This window comes from Pecten maximus, chromosome 6 (assembly GCF_902652985.1).
Source record: "Pecten maximus chromosome 6, xPecMax1.1, whole genome shotgun sequence".
Taxonomy (NCBI): Eukaryota; Metazoa; Mollusca; class Bivalvia; order Pectinida; family Pectinidae; genus Pecten; species Pecten maximus.
Genome location: NC_047020.1, coordinates 44,066,623 through 44,088,987, shown reverse-complemented (window position 1 = coordinate 44,088,987; position 22,365 = coordinate 44,066,623). Strand labels below are relative to the sequence as shown.

The window sequence follows — 22,365 nt, the reverse complement described above, 5'->3', positions numbered from 1 at the left end:
AAAAGGAAAGGGCATATGGCAAAGCATATAAAAGCATTATCCTTACAACTTAGTATAATACAGTCATTGGAATGGTATAATACAGTCATTGGAATGGTAAAATTAGACTTTTAAATATCTGACATGATAGAAATATTATGAGATAATTTCTCCCATGTACCTCTTTGTTTTTAATAATAAAAAAAAAATCATATTTTTAGAAAACTTAAAAAACAATATTTTCAAGGTATTATTTGAATATCATATATCTTGGCTATTGAAAACTGACTCAAGATGTCAACACAAAACGATGACAATTTGGCTTCATTGGTAATGGTTTATTGTGTGAACTCTCCACAGTTCCACATGGGTTTAAATATATCAAATTTTAACATTAAGTGGCAGGGGAGAAAATTTTCTCTATGAATTTTTTTTTTTTTTTAAAGAGATTTGTAATCCAAAGTTTCATTGATTATTATCAGAGATTTTGGATTGCATTTCCACTGTTATAGATAGAGGGATCTTCCTCTTCAGAAAGCCTGCTATAATTTTAACATGCCATGTATATATTAACTGTACTTCTATGGATGTTTCAGTTTTGGTAACCTTGTCGCACCCTCCCCAGAACCGACTCCAACCAAACGCAAGAGCGATTCTAAAACACAAATTATCTGACTGAAAATTACTGAATAATGTGCCTGTAACGCTTCCAAGTTACAAAAAAACGTCCATAATGATATTCTATATAAAATACCTCAGTTCTTTATGTGGCATTTTCCGTAGTCTGATAGGAAATGAATGCGAGGTTCAATACAACACTGAGGGTGTGTAAGAGGGTCTAGATGTAGCTTGAGTGGAGATTTTTTTTTATGTAACATGTGATCTCGTTAGTTGTCTGTGATTGGTTGAGTTATTTAAGTCCTTTTACCAGACTTTTAACAGTTTAATTTAGCAGATGTAAGTTTAATTAAAGTATTAGTTGTGCGTTGTTTGTTGATGTCAGAAGCATTCCCGTTGAGTTATGAAATCCTTGTTGAGATACATTAATGGAGAAAAACCTATCGTTTAACTGAAATTTTAGGTTAATTTTATATGTTAGTTAAGTTGTTATGGTACAGTATTGAGGTCTTTCCAAGTCTGTTTTATTAGGATGTTAAGAAAATATGTTTTAAAATCTCATAATATATTGTACGGCCTGAATCTAAAACAAAAAAATGTATTTTCTACAAATTGGATGTACATGTATTTATTTGTTAGGTAGAGCTAACAAGTTTCCTGTTTTGTGTTTGTAGTATTTGGTTTGATTTGACGAGTAAATTAATTTAAAATGTTGTTGTAGCTATATATATAGACATACACAAAAGCATACTACAGGGTGTAATATATTTGTATATTTAAGAAGAAAAAAACAGAAGTAATTTATATATATTATATTCTTCCATGAAATGATAAATTTTATACAGAAATGAAATTATTTGTATAGAATCATTGCTCAAACCAGTAGGTAGTGCTAACCAAGTCAGTGATGATAGACACCAAGGTTTGGATGTCTTTAAAGGGGACGTAACTCCTTATATGACCCCCATACTTGGGGGAATTCGTATTTGACTAAGTCCAAGTTAGACAGGGTTCAGATAAGTTGATATTAATGGGAGATAACTCAATATCTGGTCTACTGACATTGGGGATTCGGTAGGACTTGTTCCTAGTTAGACAGGGTTCGGATAAATTGATATTAATCTTGGTTTAAAAAGTGACAACATTTTTTTACCAATAGACTTTACTGTAGCTAGGTCTCTGCCAGAAATCCTCTGTAGAGTTTTTTATATCATTCTACAAAATTTGAATCCTCTCGTCACGAGTTAAAAGTGCTCTTTAATATTGCTTTGTGTCCCGAAGTATTCATAAACATGTAGCCTTCAACTTTTATACTATTCTATCTCTGAACATATCTTATACTGGACAGTTTGAACAGTCCATTGAGAGTATGAATAGTTTTAGAAGTCAATTGAACTATTTTAGAAGTCTATTGAACCGTTTTAAAAGTCCATTGAACATAGAACAGGTTTAGAAGTCCATTGAACATAGAACAGGTTTAGAAGTCCATTGAACATATTTTATATTGATTAGTTTAGATGTCTGTTGAACATTAAACAGTTTTAGAATTTCATGAACATTGAACAGTTTTAGAAGTCCATTGAACATTAAACAGTTTTAAGACTCCATTGAACATCAAACAGTTTTAAAAGTCCATTTAACATAGAACAGTTAAGAAGTCCATTGAACTGTTTTTTGACGTCCATTGAACATATTTTATACAGATCAGTTTAGAAATTCATTAAATGTGTGAAAAGATTGAGATGTCCATTTGAACATTTTTTATATATTGAAAATTCATTAGAATACATGTTATACTGGAAGATAAGAGACGAGTCGGAGAGAGTGGTAAGAATGTGTATATAGGGAGAATGTTGGTGAGTTTGTGTCGCCTTCCACTGTCAGATCTCACAGAATGTAACCAGAGAAAAGGGTGAGCTTTAAAACTTATATCAAGGTGCTTTGTGTTATACATTATCATATAGAAAACTGAGGGAAAAAACTCTAAATGGGGATCAATTCTATTTGAAAGTTAAATATTGATCTTATTATTTTGATTCAAAATGCTCTCTTGGTTATGATAATTTATTTTCCACTTATTAAACCGGTGGTTAAATCTGTTTATATTTTAAATGTCTATAATTTTGTTTTTATGCTTGTAAGCTGATGAAATTATACATCATAATATTATTGTTTCTTATTGCCAAGACAATTAATGTCTCATCTCAATTAGTTGCTATTTCAGATAGCATGTGTATGTAGCATGTGAAATGCATTGGTTGTCATGACAACTGTAGCGCTTGCATGTGGCTGCCATCTTGATCCGTGGATTGATCCCTGTTGAGTTTTACTATTTTGTGTTCTGTTTTATTTTAATTGTTTAATGATTTATTTGTAAAAAAAATAATTCATAAATGTACTTTATCAAAAGAAAAAAGCATGTAATAATTTCGAAAAATACAACGACAAAAATTAATAAAAGAAATTGAAAATATTTTCTTTTGTTTTCTTTCTTTCAAATCAATATGGGTCAAAATGGCAGTTTAAGTAAAAAAAAAATTGTAAAAAATCATGAAAATAGACTTTTTGATAATGATATGTATTCTTAACTAAGATTTTTATTCCAGTTACAGCAGCTGCCATTTTGATTCCATATTTTACTTTACAGCATCTGATCAGACTTTGGAATGGAATACTTCCCAAGTTCCAAGACCATTTATCTCATTGACAAAATTTTCAACTGGCATGATAAGATTTAAACATTAACTGTATCATTGAACTTGAAACAAGGCATAAAGGAATACTTTACATAGTTATAATTATACCCTCATCATCATCAGCAGCATCATCCCATCCTCACTTTCATCTCGAAATATATTCTTTCTCTGTAAAAAGATATATATATATAAGATATAGTCTACTATTTGATAATTTTTCAGCCGCTGGAGGAGAAAACATTAAGTATTCCTGTATACCTGTATCATGTATCAATACTGTCTGACTGACATCATTAAAAATCTCAACAGTTCAAACAAAACAAAGATTTAATGAATCAGTATATTCAACTTAGGGTATCTATAGGAAGATGTCTTATGAAATTCATGCTAATTAAGACATCAACTTGAAACATTTTTTGATGAGTTAATTTTTTCCCACATGGATGCTTTCTTTAATTTTGGTTTTAAGTTATTTTTTGATATTCTTTTAAAGACAAATATAAATCAAGTTTATAGCTATAAGAACAAAATTAGTACATGTATAGTGATTTAATTCAGTTCATTTCTTTATTGAAGCCATTAAAGATTCAATCCATGAAAAAATATTTGTTCAGTTCATTAAAATAATAATGGTTTGAATTCAGTCCATTAAAATAATACTGGTTTGGATTCAGGCCATTAAAATATTGGTTTAGTCCATTAAAATAATACTGGTTTGAATTCAGTCCATTAAAATATTGGTTTAGTCCATTAAATATATTGGTTCAGCCCATTAAATATTTTTATCCATTAAATCCATGTTTTGTCTGACATTGCTGTGGGAGAAGTGATTTTGGTCAGCTATACAGACACAACACATACAAACTACTTCAGTACAATGTACATGCTGTTTACTTAAGACTTGACATATTATTCTTATACATCTCTTCTCCAGTATGTCGTACACAAGTCTTTGTCACATGGTCACCATTTTAGATAGTAATACAGTGTATTTCATTTGTTCATCCAGATGCAAAAAAGTTTCTACAGTGTATTTCATTTGTTCATCCAGATGCAAAAAAGTTTCGGGAATTAAAAGTGAATATTTATTAAGTATATTTTCAGATTCTATTCTTTGTGTACATGGCTTTGTATTAATAGATCACTTTGAGAAGCTAAAAGAAATCTTTGATGTCCATTAAATCTTAGTTGAATTACCAGGATGCTTTCAACTTAATAATCTGGAGGTCAAAGTTCAATATCACAACAATTTGATACATGGCTAAAAAAAAAAAAAGTCAAAACGTGTTTAATCTCCATTTTGAAAAGAAATATTTCTGAGATGGTCAGTTAAAAATGTTGGAGAAAATAGAAATACAAATTAAAACGGAGACATTTTCTGTGTGAAAGAAATGTGACGGCATTCTGGTTATAGTAAAGATGGTTTTTGCTGATTCAGATTTTGCACAAAAGTAAGAAATTTATATTCTTTAATGATAAAGACATTTGTTTGTGTGAAATTGTTATCTGTGAAAAGAAGATGATGCAAAAACAAATCTTTACTGAGCTTTGAATTTTATCCAATCTGTTGTGAATCGGTTTGTGTTTGTTTTCAAAAATAGGTCCGAATTCTCTAAGAAAGTGTCCAGGTATGTGATCGATAACTACACTTAAAACTCTGGGGATAAAACTTCACTAACCCAACTACTAAAAAAAAATAATTTACGAACATGTTACAGTCATCGGAATGACAGTTTACGAACATGTTTCAGTCCTCGGAATGAAAGTTTACGAACATGTAACAGTCATCTGAATGAAAATTCTTCACTCATTCGATTCTTTTCATCTCTTAACTGAAAATCTTGTGCGTTTATGGAGAATATTCTGAAACATGAAATGCTGGAACGCCTGTAATGGTCTTTACTGAACTTCACTCTCCGAGAGTTTTTACCTTAAAGTTCAACGCTTTTATCCATCTTAGAAGCCAGTTTCACAATCTGCAGACTAGGAAAGCTTGTTCATTTGGACTTTGATAAATTATGGATAAAATTTTTTTGAAAATCGGAAATGGGATAATTGTCATTTAGTAAGCATGAGAACTTGGTAATGATTTTGTCCCTAATTATCAAAGTCCTGATTTATGAGATTTCCATAAAGCAATAGATAGCATACAATATTTCTAGTCTAGAATACATATATAGGACACACTTAGGTAAGTATTTAAGAGGTATATGTGACACTAGTGTTTGGGAGGTACATACACATACATTGCATATTTTATTGTCTAAGATAATGTGTAGCTCATCGACTTTCACAGACAAAATACTGGAAGGTCTAGTCAGACATACAGACCACACTTAACAGAACTTAAAAATACCAGTACATGTACAGGTCTGCAACTACACTGCCCTCCATAGGTTCCTATACAATATTTTGAAATTCAGCAAATATTAAAATATTGAGTATTGAACATTTTTTGTCTGATTGATATCTTCTTATGATAATGCTTTTACAGACCACCAATAGTCGATACGATTATTGATGATCTATAAATCCTCTAAATTCAATGTTTTTGTAATACATTGTATTATGTTTTTTTTTTTAGAAATTTTGTTAAATCGAGAGCATATTTTAACAGAATACAATCTTTTTAGAAAGGATTATTCATAGAGAGTTAAATTATGTTATGGCACATCTTTCAAAAATAAAAAAAATTGCATTTTTAGAATATTTGTAAATAGGTGCTCCCTTGACCTCCCCTGCAATTTCAACAAGATGGGTTATTTTTATAAAAAAAAAAATGGCATGGTCACTGACAAATTGAAAAAAAAAATGAAATTGCAGAGTTAAAGTTTGTGAAACACTTATAATATCTTAAAAAGTCAAAACACTTTGTATATTTATTTTATGGATGGCAGTGTATTGTAGTTATAATTGCATGTTCAAAATAATTATCTTTATAAAAATTTGTTTGTACAAGACTGATAGTGAAAAGTTGACAGTGGTATAAAGATTGTGTTATGCCTACATTGGTATATTTGAAATATTTTAGAATAAACTTGTTAAGAAATAGGTACATATATAAATATATACAACAGACGGTCACATCAGTTACTTAATATAAATGTGTGTTCTACTGGTGAGCATGCTCAAATTCCTGTCTTCTGATTCCTAAATTATTGTATTTCTAATTTTCTCTACTGTTCAGCTTCTTGTCCTTTCTAACGAATGTTAACTCAGGTAAACAAGGTCTGGTCTGGTCCTAACGAACCTTGAAAGATGTTACATGAAAGTGTTGGTAAATCTTGAAAATAATCTATCAGGTATGTGTATCAAAAATTTAAAAATGTAAGAACTAGTCAAAATGTAGGATGAACACTCTTAAAAAACATATATGAATCAAACCTATCAAGATATTTTGCTTAGCTTTTTTAGGATTCCCCTTAAAAAGCAATATCCCAGCCCTAAAATCCACTTTTCTCATTGAATATCCCAGGCAGCGCTGAAATCCACCTTTCTCATTCAAAATCCCAGTGTTGAAATCCACCTTTCTCATTCAGAATCCCAGGCAGCGCAGAAATCCGCCTTTCTTCTCCGACAGAGCGCTGAAATCCACCTTTCTCATTCAATATCCCAGCGCTGAAATCCACCTTTCTCATTCAATATCCCAGCCCTAAAATCCACTTTTCCCATTCAATATCCCAGGCAGCGCTGAAATCCACCTTTCTCATTCAAAATCCCAGTGTTGAAATCCACCTTTCTCATTCAAAATCCCAGTGTTGAAATCCACCTTTCTCATTCAGAATCCCAGGCAGCGCAGAAATCCGCCTTTCTTCTCCGACAGAGCGCTGAAATCCACCTTTCTCATTCAATATCCCAGCGCTGAAATCCACCTTTCTCATTCAATATCCCAGGTAGCGCAGAAATCCACCTTCCTTCTCCGACATAGTGCTGAAATCCTACTTCCTCGTTCAATATCCCAGCGCTAAAATCCACTCTTCTCAGTTTTATATCTTCTCAAAAAATAAATAACAATGAAAATGAAGATTTAAACAGAAATACTAACTTCAGCCATGATTTTTAGCCCACCATCATCAGATGGTGGGCTATTCAAATCGCCCTGCGTCCGTGGTCCGTCGTCCGTCCGTCCCTCCGTCCGTCCGTCCCTCCGTCCCTCCGTCCGTCCCTCCGTCCGTCCGTAAACAATTCTTGTTATCGCTAATCCTCAGAAAGTACTGAAGGGATCTTTCTCAAATTTCATATGTAGGTTCCCCTTGGTGCCTAGTTATGCATATTGCATTTTGAGACCAATCGGAAAACAACATGGCCGACAGGCAGCCATCTTGGATTTTGACAATTGAAGTTCGTTATCGCTATTTCTGAGAAAGTAGAGAAGGGATCTTTCTCAAATTTCATATGTAGGTTCCCCTTGGTGCCTAGTTATGCATATTGCATTTTGAGACCAATCGGTAAGCAACATGGCCGACAGGCAGCCATCTTGGATTTTGACAATTGAAGTTTGTTATCGCTATTTCTGAGAAAGTACTGAAGGGATCTTTCTCAAATTCCATATGTAGGTTCCCCTTGGTGCCTAGTTATGCATATTGCATTTTGAGACCAATCGGAAAACAACATGGCCAACAGGCAGCCATCTTGGATTTTGACAATTGAAGTTTGTTATCGCTAATCCTCAGAAAGTACTTAAGGGATCTTTCTCAAATTTCATATGTTAGTTCCCCTTGGTGCCTAGTTATGCATATTGCATTTTGAGACCAATCGGTAAGCAACATGGCCGACAGGCAGCCATCTTGGATTTTGACAATTGAAGTTTGTTATCGCTATTTCTGAGAAAGTACTGAAAGGATCTTTCTCAAATTCCATATGTAGGTTCCCCTTGGTGCCTAGTTATGCATATTGCATTTTGAGACCAATCGGAAAACAACATGGCCGCCAGGCAGCCATCTTGGATTTTGACAATTGAAGTTTGTTATCGCTAATCCTCAGAAAGTACTGAAGGGATCTTTCTCAAATTTCATATGTAGGTTCCCCTTGGTGCCTAGTTATGCATATTGCATTTTGAGACCAATCGGAAAACAACATGGCCGACAGGCAGCCATCTTGGATTTTGACAATTGAAGTTCGTTATCGCTATTTCTGAGAAAGTTATGAAGGGATCTTTCTCAAATTTCATATGTAGGTTCCCCTTGGTGCCTAGTTATGCATATTGCATTTTGAGACCAATCGGTAAGCAACATGGCCGACAGGCAGCCATCTTGGATTTTGACAATTGAAGTTTGTTATCGCTATTTCTCAGAAAGTACTGAAGGGATCTTTCTCAAATTTCACATGTAGGTTTCCCTTGGTGCCTAGTTATGCATATTGCATTTTGAGACCAATCGGAAAACAACATGGCCGACAGGCAGCCATCTTGGATTTTGACAATTGAAGTTTGTTATCGCTATTTCTCAGAAAGTAATGAAGGGATCTTTCCCAAATGTCATATGTAGGTTCCCCTTGGTGCCTAGTTATGCATATTGTATTTTGAGACCAATCGGAAAACAACATGGCCAACAGGCAGCCATCTTGGATTTTGATAATTGAAGTTTGTTATCGCTATTTCTGAGAAAGTACTGAAGGGATCTTTCTCAAATTTCACATGTAGGTTCCCCTTGGTGCGTAGTTATGCATATTGCATTTTGAGACCAATCGGAAAACAACATGGCCGACAGGCAGCCATCTTGGATATTGATAATTGAAGTTTGTTATCGCTATTTCTCAGAAAGTAATGAAGGGATCTTTCCCAAATTTTATATGTAGGTTCCCCTCTGGGACATTTTGAGACCAATCAGAAAACAACATGGCCGACAGGCAGCCATCTTGGATTTTGACAATTGAAGTTTGTTATCGCTATTTCTGAGAAAGTACTGAAGGGATCTTTCTCAAATTTCATATGTAGGTTCCCCTTGCTGCCTAGTTATGCATATTGCATTTGAAACCAATCGGAAAACAACATGGTCGATAGGCAGCCATCTTGGATTTTGACAATTGAAGTTTGTTATCGCTATTTCTCAGAAAGCACTGAAGGGATCTTTCTCAAATTTCATATGTAGGTTTTCCTGGTGCCTTGTTATGCATATTGCATTTTGAGACCAATCGGAAAACAACATGGACAACAGGCAGCCATCTTGGATATTGACAATTGAAGTTTGTTATCGCTATTTCTCAGAAAGTACTGAAGGAATCTTCCTCAAATTTCATATGTAGGTTTCCCTCAGTGCCTAGTTATGCATATTGGGACCAATCCGAAAACAACATGGCCGACAGACAGCCATTATCGCTAAATCTTAAATTCTACATATAATAGGTTCCCCTGGTTTGAAAAGTACTAGCTATAGAGGGCTGTATCTGAATTTACACAGATTAGTAAGACTTAGAGGAAGGGAAAAGTAGAGAAAAGATCAATCTGACATGGAACCTATAAAGATCATTCAATGGTGGGCGCCAAGATCCCTCTGGGATCTCTTGTTTGTACTACAATATGTTTGTCTAGCTCACATTCCCAAAAATTAAATCTCAGTCACTATGAAAACCTTCCTGACCCATGGTTTAAAATTTTATATGCAAACCAAATTTTCACCCTGTGATTTTAAGATGATAACTATTAAAAATAAACCTTTGTTAAGATGACCAGTTATGTGTCTCATTTCAATTTTCATTATAGGTTCTCATTAGATGTCTTAGCAAAATACTCACAGACTATCTTTTAGTGATCTATTATTAGCACAAAAAATATTTTTATTTATGAACTGGTACAGGAGGACTACCCAAATCATTTGATTGCATACAGAGGTAAAATCACAAAACTCTAGAAGTTTATGCTCAAAATGTAAGTTAAAAAAAAAAAAAAACATTTATTTTGTCTTTGGCTTTCCAAGTTTGTTTGAAGGCTTTGAAGGAATGTGCAGTGTCAGCATGGTCTGTCAGTCAAGCTACTTCAAACCTTTTACTTCAACATCTGCTGTCTTCTCCAAGTAAAACTTTTGGTATTACTTACTTCTGTTTTGTTTTAAGTAACATAAATTCCTACATATCAATATTGATTTCTTTATAATAATTAAATGATATATTTTGTAAAGCTGAAATTTTTAATAAAATATTTGTCAGAATGTCAAAAAAAAATTTACAAAGAAAGAAAAAATCCAAAAATGTTTTTCATAAAATCTCACTCTGAAATATATACAAATCCCAGGCTTATTATGCCCAGCAGATGGCTTGATGTAACAGGTCTTTTCATTGGCTGGCTGATATGCCATGTGACCACACTCTTCAGGCTAATTCAAAGATGGTAAGTTTGAAAATAAATTTTCAGATTTTCATTTTATGACCAATGTTTAATTCTTGTTAAAGACTTTCATCCTGTGTAGACTGACCTGTACCATTAGGCCTTCCAAAAACGTTTTCTATTAAGATAAATGCCTTTGACAGAGCAAATATCGGTGTTGCCCAGTCCATCTGTCCATCAAATTATATAATATACACATTAATTTGTCTTCTTTAAAGTCTGAACTGTTCAACAAAATGTCATCAAGTTTAACACAAAATATTCTTGTTATCAGTATCTTGAAAGCCAATGAAGAAGGTCAATGTCATGTTTGAGGTCAAGGTCACAGGGACAGAATCTTCACATGATGTGCTATATTTAGCATGTTAGTATGGGTTCCTGGCTAGAATTTACAGCCAAATTCAAGAAACTTCATGCAAATACTTCTGAGACAGTTGTCTAAGGAGCACTTAAACTGAAAGATTAGTTTATACCTTCAAGGTCAAGGTCACCGAGGTCAAGGTCACACATACAATATTTTAATGTAAAAGTGGGAAAATTGGTTTGCATACTATATCCTTGCTTAAAATTGTCAAAAAACAATTAATGAAATCATATTAATGTATTTCAGATCTAATTCCATCACAAAGATATATATATACAATTCTTGAAATATTTTACACAAACAAATATCAACCCATACAATTCTGTACAGGTATTAATGATGTTTTGATCTTTGTTTGACTTAAACTAAAACTCGTAATACTTGCACAATATTAATGAGATCTTAATGTTAATCAGGTTTTGTCACACTCACATAAACTTACAGAGATGTCGGCGGGTTTGGATGATACGGTTTACTAATAATCCTCATCAAATTCATGAGAGTTCTGTTTGCGTTCTTCCATCAATATCATCCCCAGTATGTCCTTAACATTTTAAAGTGATGCTGTGACTATGTAGTTGGTGTAGGGTGTCGTTGAACACAGGTTCTAGAACAGGAGAGTGTCAGTGTGGTTGGAACAAGGTGTCGGATTATACAGGTGTTATAAAATGTTTTCATGATCATGTATTAGAAAATGCTTTGAAAAAAATGTATATTTAAATATTTATTTAAATGTAGAATTTTAGATATAGTCATTGTTTATAACAGTTCTGATATATATATATATATATTTATACTTATACAACTGTTTATTATATTCATATACTAGCACTATCTAATCTACATATATTACCAGCAATTACATTAAATCTACTTATTGTTATACACGTAATTAACATCCGTAATTAACTTTGATTTGAGGATTAGTACTTTTATGATGATGAAAGGATCAATTTTATTTCAGGTTTAAATTTCCTTGAATAATTATGATTTTATAGCATTAAGATCCTCTGCTTTTTTAAAATGTCAAATTTGCTTAAAAAATTCTTTCTGTGATAAATTTAGACCACTTTGATATCCAACATGGCCACCAGTCCTTGATTGGCCGAGACTCTCAATCATTGCCATTTTTGATAATTTAAAAACTAATACCATTGATGCAAATTTGATTATTTATTTTGATAAGATTGTTTATATATATAAGCTGCTTTGTCATCACATGTCAATTGAATTGCTTGCTTTTTTGTGCACAGATTTTGTTGTCAATAATTTACATTTTAATTTTGTTTCTTAACAATTAAGATTAATTCTGTTATTTTGTATTTAAACTGCATGTGAGACAAAACATTGCATTGATTAAATGAAAAGAATTTTGTTAGAAACAAAACCATCACTGATATTAAAGTAATCCTTTAAATCAAATATTCTAATTCAAAATCAAAATTCAGTAATACAATATTTTTGATCAATGAAATTATTGAGTTGAAATGTTGATGGTTTTGTCAACTAAAACCACTGTTTATTTTGTTATGATATCATGTGACTGATTTTCGAGGTTTGTTTTACAGTTTCAGCAATTTATTCAGTTCTCCGAACAAACCAACCAAAAGGCCGTTACCAATGGCAACAATTAAGTACAATGCGCCCACTACCCAGGTACAACCTGTCGGGGACCCGAACAAACGGACGAGGAGCAAGCTAAACCTGGGCGAAAAAGCCAAGGCCTATGACTTTCTCCAGGATGACCTGTAAGTACAGAGTTGTCTGCCCTTTGCAGAATAGATGTCAGATTTTAAAGAATATATAGCATATTTTGTCTTATGTTTTAGAGAAAGTAATTATTTATATGGAGTTGTCTACCCCTTTATATATAGCTATTCCAGTTAAGTTTGGAAAGGAAAGAGAAAATTCACTGTTTCTACAGAGTTGTCTGCCCCTATATACATATAACTATTCCAGTTAGGAAGGGAAAGAGAGAAAAAAAATCACTGTCCTTATAGAGTTGTCTGCCCCTATATATAGCTAGTCCAGTTAAGTTTGGGAAAGGAACGAGAGAGAAAATCACTGTCTGTATAGAGTTGTCTGCCCCTATATATAAAAGGTCCAGTTAAGTTGGGAAAGGAAAGAGAACAAAAAATCACTGTATAGAGTTGTCTGCCCCTATATATATAAGTTACAGTTAAGTTGGAAAAGGAAAGAGAAAATAATCACTGTCTGTATAGAGTTGTCTGCCCCTATATATATAAGTTCCAGTTAAGTTGGAAAGGAAAGAGAAAATAATCACTGTCTGTATAGAGTTGTCTGCCCCTATATATATCAGAAATCATGTTTAGTTGGGAAAGAAAGATTGATTAAGAAAAGTCTGTTATTTCCACTCTCATGGTTGTGAAATGGGAGTGCACATACAGCTTAGCAGCTAGAGGGAAGATTTATTTGTGTGGGAGACATTGGGTGGGAGTAGTATCTGATCAATGCTAGAAAATTCCAATCGGTTTTTATCCTATTACACAGCATGTAAGCTCCTCTCTGTGTGTTTCTGTAGAGTCATACCCTACATCCTTTGAAGATTACATCTAAATTTGGACTGGTGTAATATCGTGTTATGTAGTAATTCTTAATCACAAAACTATTGTGTGATGTGGATGCTGCATGCTCTCGGGATCTTCCTGTATTTTCTGTTCCAAATTATCAGTTTGTATATATACATTGAGTCTGCATGACAGATTTTACTATACTTTTGTTTTTGTTTTTTTTTGTTTTGATTTGTAATATCTCAAATAATCTTTGCAAGTTGTTTATAAATATTAATTTTTATTTTGCGAGATTCAAATAAAAAAATTCTTACATAGAAAATAAATATACAGAAAGCATCTTGCTTATAATTTTTTTTAAAAATCAGCAAAACTAGCGACCTTGACCTCATGTCCTCAATTTCCGTGTGATATGCATGTGTGCCTGTCTGTCTTAACAGGGGTGCGAAGACCAGCGAGGGTGTCGATGAGCACGGGTACGACTTGCTGTCAACAGCAGACGACAGTTTCATTTGTTTTTGTTTTCACGCTTTTCTCTCAAGCTTGCTGGTATCGGGAATTTGCACCTCCACTTTGTGGCATTCCCACATATTTTGATCCAATTTCATGATATTCAGTTGATATGAGCTTTAAAAAGTCACAAGCTTCTATAAAATGTGTCATCGAAATTAAATTTTTTTTGCTCTACGGTAAAATGTGGAAATATGCATGGAAGAGCAGCATGTAACAGGAACTTTGCTTTTATCAGCCAAGGGAGATAATTTGCTTTTATCAGCCAAGGGAGATAATTCATATTCAAGATTCAAATTGGTTATGTAGGGAAATCGTAAATATTAAAAAGATATAGTGGAATGCTGTATATTGGAAAACCACTTTATCCAAAATTTCATTTTTCCAAACTCCTAAAATGTCCCCCACATTATAAGTTTTCCCAAGTTTAGTGATTGCGCCAATCCATGGTGTCCGATGAGGATGGTTTTATCTCAACTGAAACGAGGATTTGTGTTTCTCATAGAATTAAGGCGACCAATTCTTGGATAAAACACTTTACCTAAATTGCTTTTAATAGTTTGTGAAGGGTCTATATATTTGCTTTGAATAGTATGTGAAGGGTCTATCATATTTTCTTTAGTGAGGTAGGCACCAGCTACTACAAGAAGACCTTTCCTCAAAATGACCCTGACTGTTCACGGGATGATAACCTTTCAAGCAAAAATAAGTTTTCTTGTTATGAAATCATTTATCCAAACATCATGTCTCATGAGCGTTCCCCGAGTGGTTCAAATATCCCGCATTCTACTGTATCTTTAAAAGAAGTTCCTGAGGGAAACATATACAAGAGCTTGTGTGAGAATGATTGACAGCCTCCAGTGCACCCTGCTCCTCCCTCACATTACACGCGATACTATTTTACTAGGTTGACCTGCACACATGCTTAATTGTTTGATATCTTATTCCAGTAGACTTTATATTATCTTAAATCAGGATTCCAACTATACATGCACATATGAATGAATCTAACTGATCTAGATCTGATGTCTCTAATGATTAAAAATTTCGGATACATTGCTACAATATACATGTCAGTGTTCCCATTCACGTAGAAACGTGCGTGATTCACGCTCATTCTACAAAAATCACGTACATATTTTTGTCTCCATGCGTGACTTGCACGCGCTAAAATGTGCAAATATCGTAGGAAATATTGGTTAAATTTGTATTAAGAACTTCTTCAAATCTTGATATTATTTAAGACTATAGGCACGGTAAAAACCGCTGCTCCGAATGATTTTAAAACTAGTAAAACTTCAGGGTTTTCTCCGTAAACAGCTCGATCTTTCAAGCGTTTGAATTCGTTATCTGTGCATCACTCGCGATGTAAAGCGCGTAAATGATCGAGACTAAACCAAAATGGCTGCTATGGTGAACAAGGGTTTTTTAAACCGCAGCACTCGCATGGCAAGCGATTACGACTTGCAGTCAGTGACAGTGATGGCAACATCAACGGCAAAATTGTCCCGTATTCCCCAAGCCAAAGAAGATCAAACGTTCTCAGACGAAACGGCTGGGGGAGTTTGATTGGCTTTGGACCGGCGAGCTCGAGATTACTGAGGATGACGGCGACAACAAAAACATTTCATACATGTATTGCAATGTTTGTAAAAGACATAGGCCTAATCATGACTCAAAATCTCCCCTTTATAAATGGAATGTCAAACTTTCCAAGATCAGCACTATTACGGCAACAAGACACACAAGAACACGTGATTGTTAAACAAAATGCAAAACAAATCAATTACATGACCGCTGCTAAAATAAATGTCCAGGAAAAAAGCCCGTATTATTTAATGTTTTTCCAATAAACATGTAATATATAATCCAGGTTCATTTATGGTTAATGTGAGTGTTGTTGAAAAGAATGAGATGCAATCTGTCTTAGTTTTCCTTAAATCAATAAGTATTAATTATATAATCCAGAATGCATTAAATTAAGGTGAGGTTTCAGAATTAGTTTTAATAACATAAAACAAAAGGAAGTGGCTGCTATATTTAAATCCCCAGATTAGCCCTTTAAATTCTGTTTGATTTTGTCTGTTTTACAGTTTGTTACTTATCATAGAACTTTCAACATTGACATTGTGCATCACGTCTAATTACGTGTATCGATCAAACTCCATAAAGTTTACTATACAAATAAAGAATAGTAATTGCATTTGAGCTGTGCATTTGTTTTTATTGAAAATGAAAAGTGAAACACAATACAACTCTGACAGAGTATGATTAAAATTTCATTTGAAATTTGCAGCAACACATTTTTCAACTGGTCCTCAAATACTTACCTGTACCCTCAAAAATCTTGCTGTACCCCCAATTTTCAAACCATGGGGGTGCCAAAACCCCCAGAAAGAAATATGGGTGGGAACACTGTCATGTATTTCCATGTAATGTATAGAGTACATAAAAAAACAAATAATAAAGGAAAGATGTTGAATTTTAGAATTTTGTAAACTTTGCATTATTTCTGTTTGTTTATATCATTTGTCTGCATTTTATATTGTTATTGTTTTATTATTTTATGCACAAAGTTTTGTTTATTTTTTGTACCATTGGGAAGTTTGAACCATTTACTTCAAAGATTAATTTTAGAGTATACCTTAAATATCAAGTAGCTTTTAAATTACATCCCTTTTATATTACATCCCTTTTATATTACATCCCTTTTATATTACATCCCTTTTATATCACATCCCTTTTATATTACATCCCTTTTATATTACATCCCTTTTATATCACATCCCTGTTTATATCAAATGCCTGTTAATATCATGTTAACCTATAATACTGTTACTGAACCTAGTTTGTTTCACATCCTATGCTTTGAGTCAAAGTCTGTCCATATACCGGTATATGTATTATTGCTTAACATTTATCTGACTTTCATTTATTTTACGATTTATATTAATATATAGAATTATTCTAGTAAAACGTAGTATCACATCATGACAATATCACATGACAAAAGTGGAATAAATATACAAAATTGGGATGAAGAGATAGTAAGATTTAGCACTACAGCTGAATTCAAACTCTAAAAAGAAATTCCTCCCTAAATGGTTCACACTTCCCGGTAACTTCACACGTTTTGATTTTATGATTTTCCTTGATGTTGTGTCATGCATGTCATGTTGATGTGGAGATGTCATCGTCCATTGTCAGGTCCAGTAAAATTGAGGATATCCTCGACGAACCTGTCTTGTCCCAGCCAAAGTAGGTGGCCTCTCTCTAGGGTACAGTAACAGGGTGTGGGATAGAGTGTCTTTATTGCATGATTATAGTTGTTTATTTAAATTTTATTTTCTGTTTGATTTGGTTTTATGTGAAGAAAGTTATGCATGATTATTTTGTTTGAGTTTCAGTAAATTATGATAAATATGATAAATTGTGAATTCTCGTTTACAATAATTTGAATTAATCATTCCATTAGCGAAAATTTAAGTCAATATTGGGATATCATTGTTCAAGATTTTTGGGTTGCATATTGGTAACACCCTAGCTTTTCACTCAATCTGATTAAAATACATATCTTCATCAGCGTAAGGGTAGTGAATATATGTATTCTAATCAGATTGACCTTTCACCTAGACAGCCGGGATTCCTCTGGAAATGTATGGGGTCACCTGCTCAACCATATGGGTTTGTCTGGGTGGTTTCCTCCCACTGTAAGACTACTCACCCATTGTAAAATAGATAAAATTTGGTATGGTCAACATTAAACCAATTAATACTGGGTTATCATTGGTCAAAAATAAATCAATACTGGATTATCATTGGTCAAAATTAAATCAATCAATACTGGGTTATCATTGGTCAAAATTGAATCAATACTGGGTTATCATTGGTCAAAATTAATTTAATACTGGGTTATCATTGGTCAACATTAAATCAATACTGGGTTATCATTGGTCAAAATTAAATCAATACTGTGTTATCATTGGTCAAAATTAATTCAATACTGGGTTATCATTGGTCAAAAATTAATTTAATACTGGGTTATCATTGGTCAACATTAAATCAATACTGGGTTATCATTGGTCAAAATTAAATCAATACTGTGTTATCATTGGTCAAAATTAATTCAATACTGGGTTATCATTGGTCAAAAATTAAATCAGTCAATACATATGTGTAAATGCAGGTGTCCAACCTCTCTGTACAGTGTAACCCCCCTCCCTCCCTTATATTTTGTACTGAGATTATACCCAGAAATCTTAAATACTCCATCATTACAAAACTAATACACAAAGTTCTAGAGGATCTTTCCATGAATTAGTCGTGGGTCAGAGAAACGGAAGATCTGACCAGCTGATGGGTCCCAGTTTGGGTTGGGATAATAATTTCAAATTTTCAGGAGATTTAGTTGTATATATATCTAACTGCACAGTTAAGTGCCCTTTGATTCTATTTAAGTATTTAAAAGTCTACTCCTCCTGACCATTTGGTCAAATTTCAGTCAAGTTTGCTATGAAGCATCCATGCATGGGATTGGAGAATCATGTTTTTGTAAAGGAAGGGTTTTGCTTTCCTAGGTTCTAGGTGGTAAGCTCAAAGTTGCAAAATATTTGCAATATTCATGCATGTATATGATAAAAATATTTTAGCAAGAAATATCTATGATTGAATTTATCATTGTCTTTGTTTAAATTTTTGTTTAAATTGACTGGCTGTATGTTCTGTATAGGATGTCAGAGAAAGCCAAGAAGGAGCGCGAGAAGGAACGCCGCGAACAATACAAACAGGTGCGTGCCCACGTCAAGAAGGATGATGGCCGACTACAGGCTTACGGATGGAGTTTGCCTGCTAAATTCCAGCCTTCACTGCCAAACAGAGAGACGCCCTCGAAAAGTCATGTCCCTGTGCCTGTACCAGTGTACTGTAGACCACTGTTTGACAAGGAATCCGGTCTGAAGGTAAAATATTCTCAGGTGTAAAATCATGTCCGTCTGCTCACTTCTGTAAGGTAGACCAGTTCTGTCTGACAAGGAATCCAGTCTAAAGGTAAAATATTCTATGGTGTAAAATCATGTCCGTCTGCTTACTTCTGTAAGGTAGACCAGTTCTGTTTGACAAGGAATCCGGTCTAAAGGTAAAATATTCTCTGGTATAAAATCATGTCCGTCTGCTCACTTCTTTAAGGTAGACCAGTACTGTTTGAAAAAAAATCTGGTCTGAATGTAAAATGTTCTCTTGTGTAAGTTCTATTTGACAAGGAATCCAGTCTAAAGGTAAAATATTATTTAAGGTAAACCTATGGCCATCTGAGGTCCGTCTACTCACATCTGTACGATATATCTTCATGTTACAAGGAATCTGGTGTTGTGAGGATTTTCAGCTAAAAATCTTATTTTCTTTTCTTTTCTTTTCTTGTCTGTTTGTTGAAATATTACCTTTGAATTTTTCAAAGGAAACATTCTAACAATGTTATTTCAGACTTTTATTCTGAATTGATCTTGCCCGTCTATACAGATGTCAGTCTTAAGGTAAACCTCACTTAATGTATCTTACAGTATTATTTAACACTGTCAAGATATATTGTGTTGTTTGAGATTCATGTGCAATTCTATATGTACCTTAAGATCTGGACATGGACGACTTACCTATTGAACCATAGTTCTTGACCTCTGACCCTTACTTCTTGAACCTTTCATCATAATTCCTGATCTCTGACCCTAACATATGTACCCCTGGAACCTTATGTAGTTCCTGCACCTCTGACCCTTACTCTTTGAACCTTACCCTTTCTATATGTTGTTTGTTTCTTACCCCTGAACTCTTTTCTATGGAATGTGTTGGTGCTGACCTCTGAACTTTGACCTTTGTTGTACAGATCTGGTGTGCAGTAGGGGTAAACCTGACCGGAGGTCGGACCAGAGATGGTGGCTCTGTGGTAGGGGCTAGTGTGTTTTACTCCAACCTCAGCGGGTCCAACGTGAACGAGGCCGATAAAAGTTCTAAAAAGGACAGCTCGAAGGATGAAGTGGAACGTCTCAACCAGGAGCTGAAGGTACAAGAGTTACCATTAGAGTTCTCCATGTTGTCATGGAGATGAAATTTGTACTCAACACACAGACTACCATACAAGAGAGTGTTGTACTTGTATGCATAACACCAATATGTGTTCACTGTCCTGTGAACAGTTCTGTGATGTATTGGTTCAGAATTTGTGAAATAGTTCATAGTTTTATTTCATTTGAAGAGTTCAATGCTATGATAGTATAAATAACCTTGAAACCAATTATATATAAAATTAGTGGTACAAAATTTATCCGTTTCTTTATACAAATCTTTCTAGTCTTTCAATGGATGATAAAGGAGACTATGATTTCTGGAAAAAAAAAACCTAAACAATAAAATGTTGTGATATATGACATAAAATGTTTTAACAATATGATAAATCGCCTACCTTGAAGTTGATACGATTTGTTTGAATTTACAAGGAATCTCATTCACATATTTAAAGATATTAGGAATAACTTCATAATCAATGTAAATAGTTGTTTTCATTGTGTTGTTAATTTGTTTATTTTCTCCAGGATCACGAGAAAAACCTGAAGGATACTGAGAAGGAGCAATTGTCCTCCTTCGTATGGATATGTACTCAGACCTCGACCTGTAGTCGAGTGTCGGTGATTGATGCTAACAATCCTGGGGACATCCTAGAGACATTCCGAGTGTCAACTTCGCCAATCCTCTGTATAGCCAGTGTGCCGGGTAAGTACATTCTAGAGACATTCCGAGTGTCAACTTCGCCAATCCTCTGTATAGCCAGTGTGCCGGGTAAGTACATCCTAGAGGCATTCCGAGTGTCAACTTCACCAGTCTTCTGTATAGCCAGTGTGGAGGGTAAGTACATCCTAGAGACATTCCGAGTGTCAACTTCACCAGTCTTCCGTATAGCCAGTGTGGAGGGTAAGTACATCCTAGAGATGTTCCTAGTGTCAACTTCGCCAGTGCCCTGTACATCGGAGATATATTCTTAAGTGTTAATTATACATAAGATATGATGTATACAATATCACGTAACTTTATTTGTTATGTTGGATTTACAAATAGCTGGTAAATTAGAAATACTGATAACTCAAATATGAACATAGATCTTGACATACAAATGTACTTTGAGGTCACAGGGTTCAAATATGTCCTGAGGTCACAGGGTTCAAATATGTCCTGAGGTCACAGGGTTCAAATATGTCCTGTGGTCACAGGGTTCAAATATTTCCTGAGTATTAAGTAAGCTTGCTTCTGTTTGTTGAGATTAGCTGTGATTGTCTTTGTAATATATTTTGTTGAAATCAAAGGTCACCTTAAGGAGTTTTCTTTGAAAATGCCAGTATAGGTGATATACAATATATCATGTGTTTGCTTTGACCTTTAACCTATGTTCAACTTTGACCTGTCCTAATTAACGTATGTGTTACAGGTGCCCTAGAATCAGACTACACTGTAGACGAGGAAATCTTGAAGGCAGAGTCCTATCCCCAGTACAAACCTCCTCCTGAACCAGACAGTCTGGCCACGTCTGTGACGGACAGTGGCATCGGTGGCATCACCTTGGTCCAGTGTGCCACAGGAGGCGCAACTGGCTCCCCAAACACGTCACCAGTAGGCTCGCCGCACAAGTCTGGTACAGTAGAAACTTGTATAGTGTTATTCCTACCATAGCCCTGGTATAATACTGGCTTTGTGTGGGGGGTACTAATATAGATCAGATTTTTAGATCGGGAGCATAATTTGGCAAGAGGAGATCCAATATTGTGTTAATGAGATTGACATGATCTAGCTTGATCAATCGTGGGAGAGTTAGCTCAAAAAGTAGGAAAATATTTTTAATATATAACTTGAGTATTTTGCCATGATTACTGAAAAATCCTGGTGAGTGATGCAGATTGTCTATTTCTTTGAAAATTAATCCTGTCTTCTGATTGGCATATAAAGACTTTCATTTGCTAAACCTATACATACTGTTTATTTTGGTGTTCAGGTGATATGCTTTAGTCTGCAAAAATACCGATTAGCCGTATCAAATCAGCTCAAATTTTGAATTTTAATTCTTATTTCCTACATAACATTCACATGAAGCTAAAAATTCACAAAAGTTATGATAATCTCCAAAAGCAAACGACTCATTATTTAGTATTTTAAACCAGTGCGAGCTATGATTCAGGGGAGATAACTCATGTTTTGTGTTACAGATGGAGAGAGCCTGTCTGCTGCGGCCAACAACCTCTCCAGCAGTGGTAAGTATTTACTTATATATCTCACTTCCCTATATATCTACCTATATAAGGCTAGTTATCC

General features: G+C 34.1%; 1 protein-coding gene across 5 annotated transcripts in view; it reads left to right on the top strand.

Moving 5' to 3' along the window:
• Nucleotides 1–22,365, top strand: part of LOC117329865 (C-Jun-amino-terminal kinase-interacting protein 4-like) — a 98,825-nt gene that overhangs the window by 39,251 nt on the left and 37,209 nt on the right. For 3 of the 5 annotated variants that reach the window (XM_033888059.1, XM_033888060.1, XM_033888058.1), the window contains exons 15-22: nt 12,547–12,726; nt 13,950–13,985; nt 17,227–17,277; nt 18,749–18,977; nt 19,895–20,071; nt 20,601–20,778; nt 21,488–21,691; nt 22,260–22,304. In XM_033888059.1, the coding sequence (XP_033743950.1) occupies nt 12,547–12,726; nt 13,950–13,985; nt 17,227–17,277; nt 18,749–18,977; nt 19,895–20,071; nt 20,601–20,778; nt 21,488–21,691; nt 22,260–22,304 (1,100 nt within the window). Of the gene's footprint in view, nt 1–4,894; nt 4,922–10,521; nt 10,618–12,546; nt 12,727–13,949; nt 13,986–17,226; nt 17,278–18,748; nt 18,978–19,894; nt 20,072–20,600; nt 20,779–21,487; nt 21,692–22,259; nt 22,305–22,365 lie in introns of all 5 variants that reach the window. The other 2 variants (XM_033888056.1, XM_033888057.1) reach the window with 2 other exon arrangements.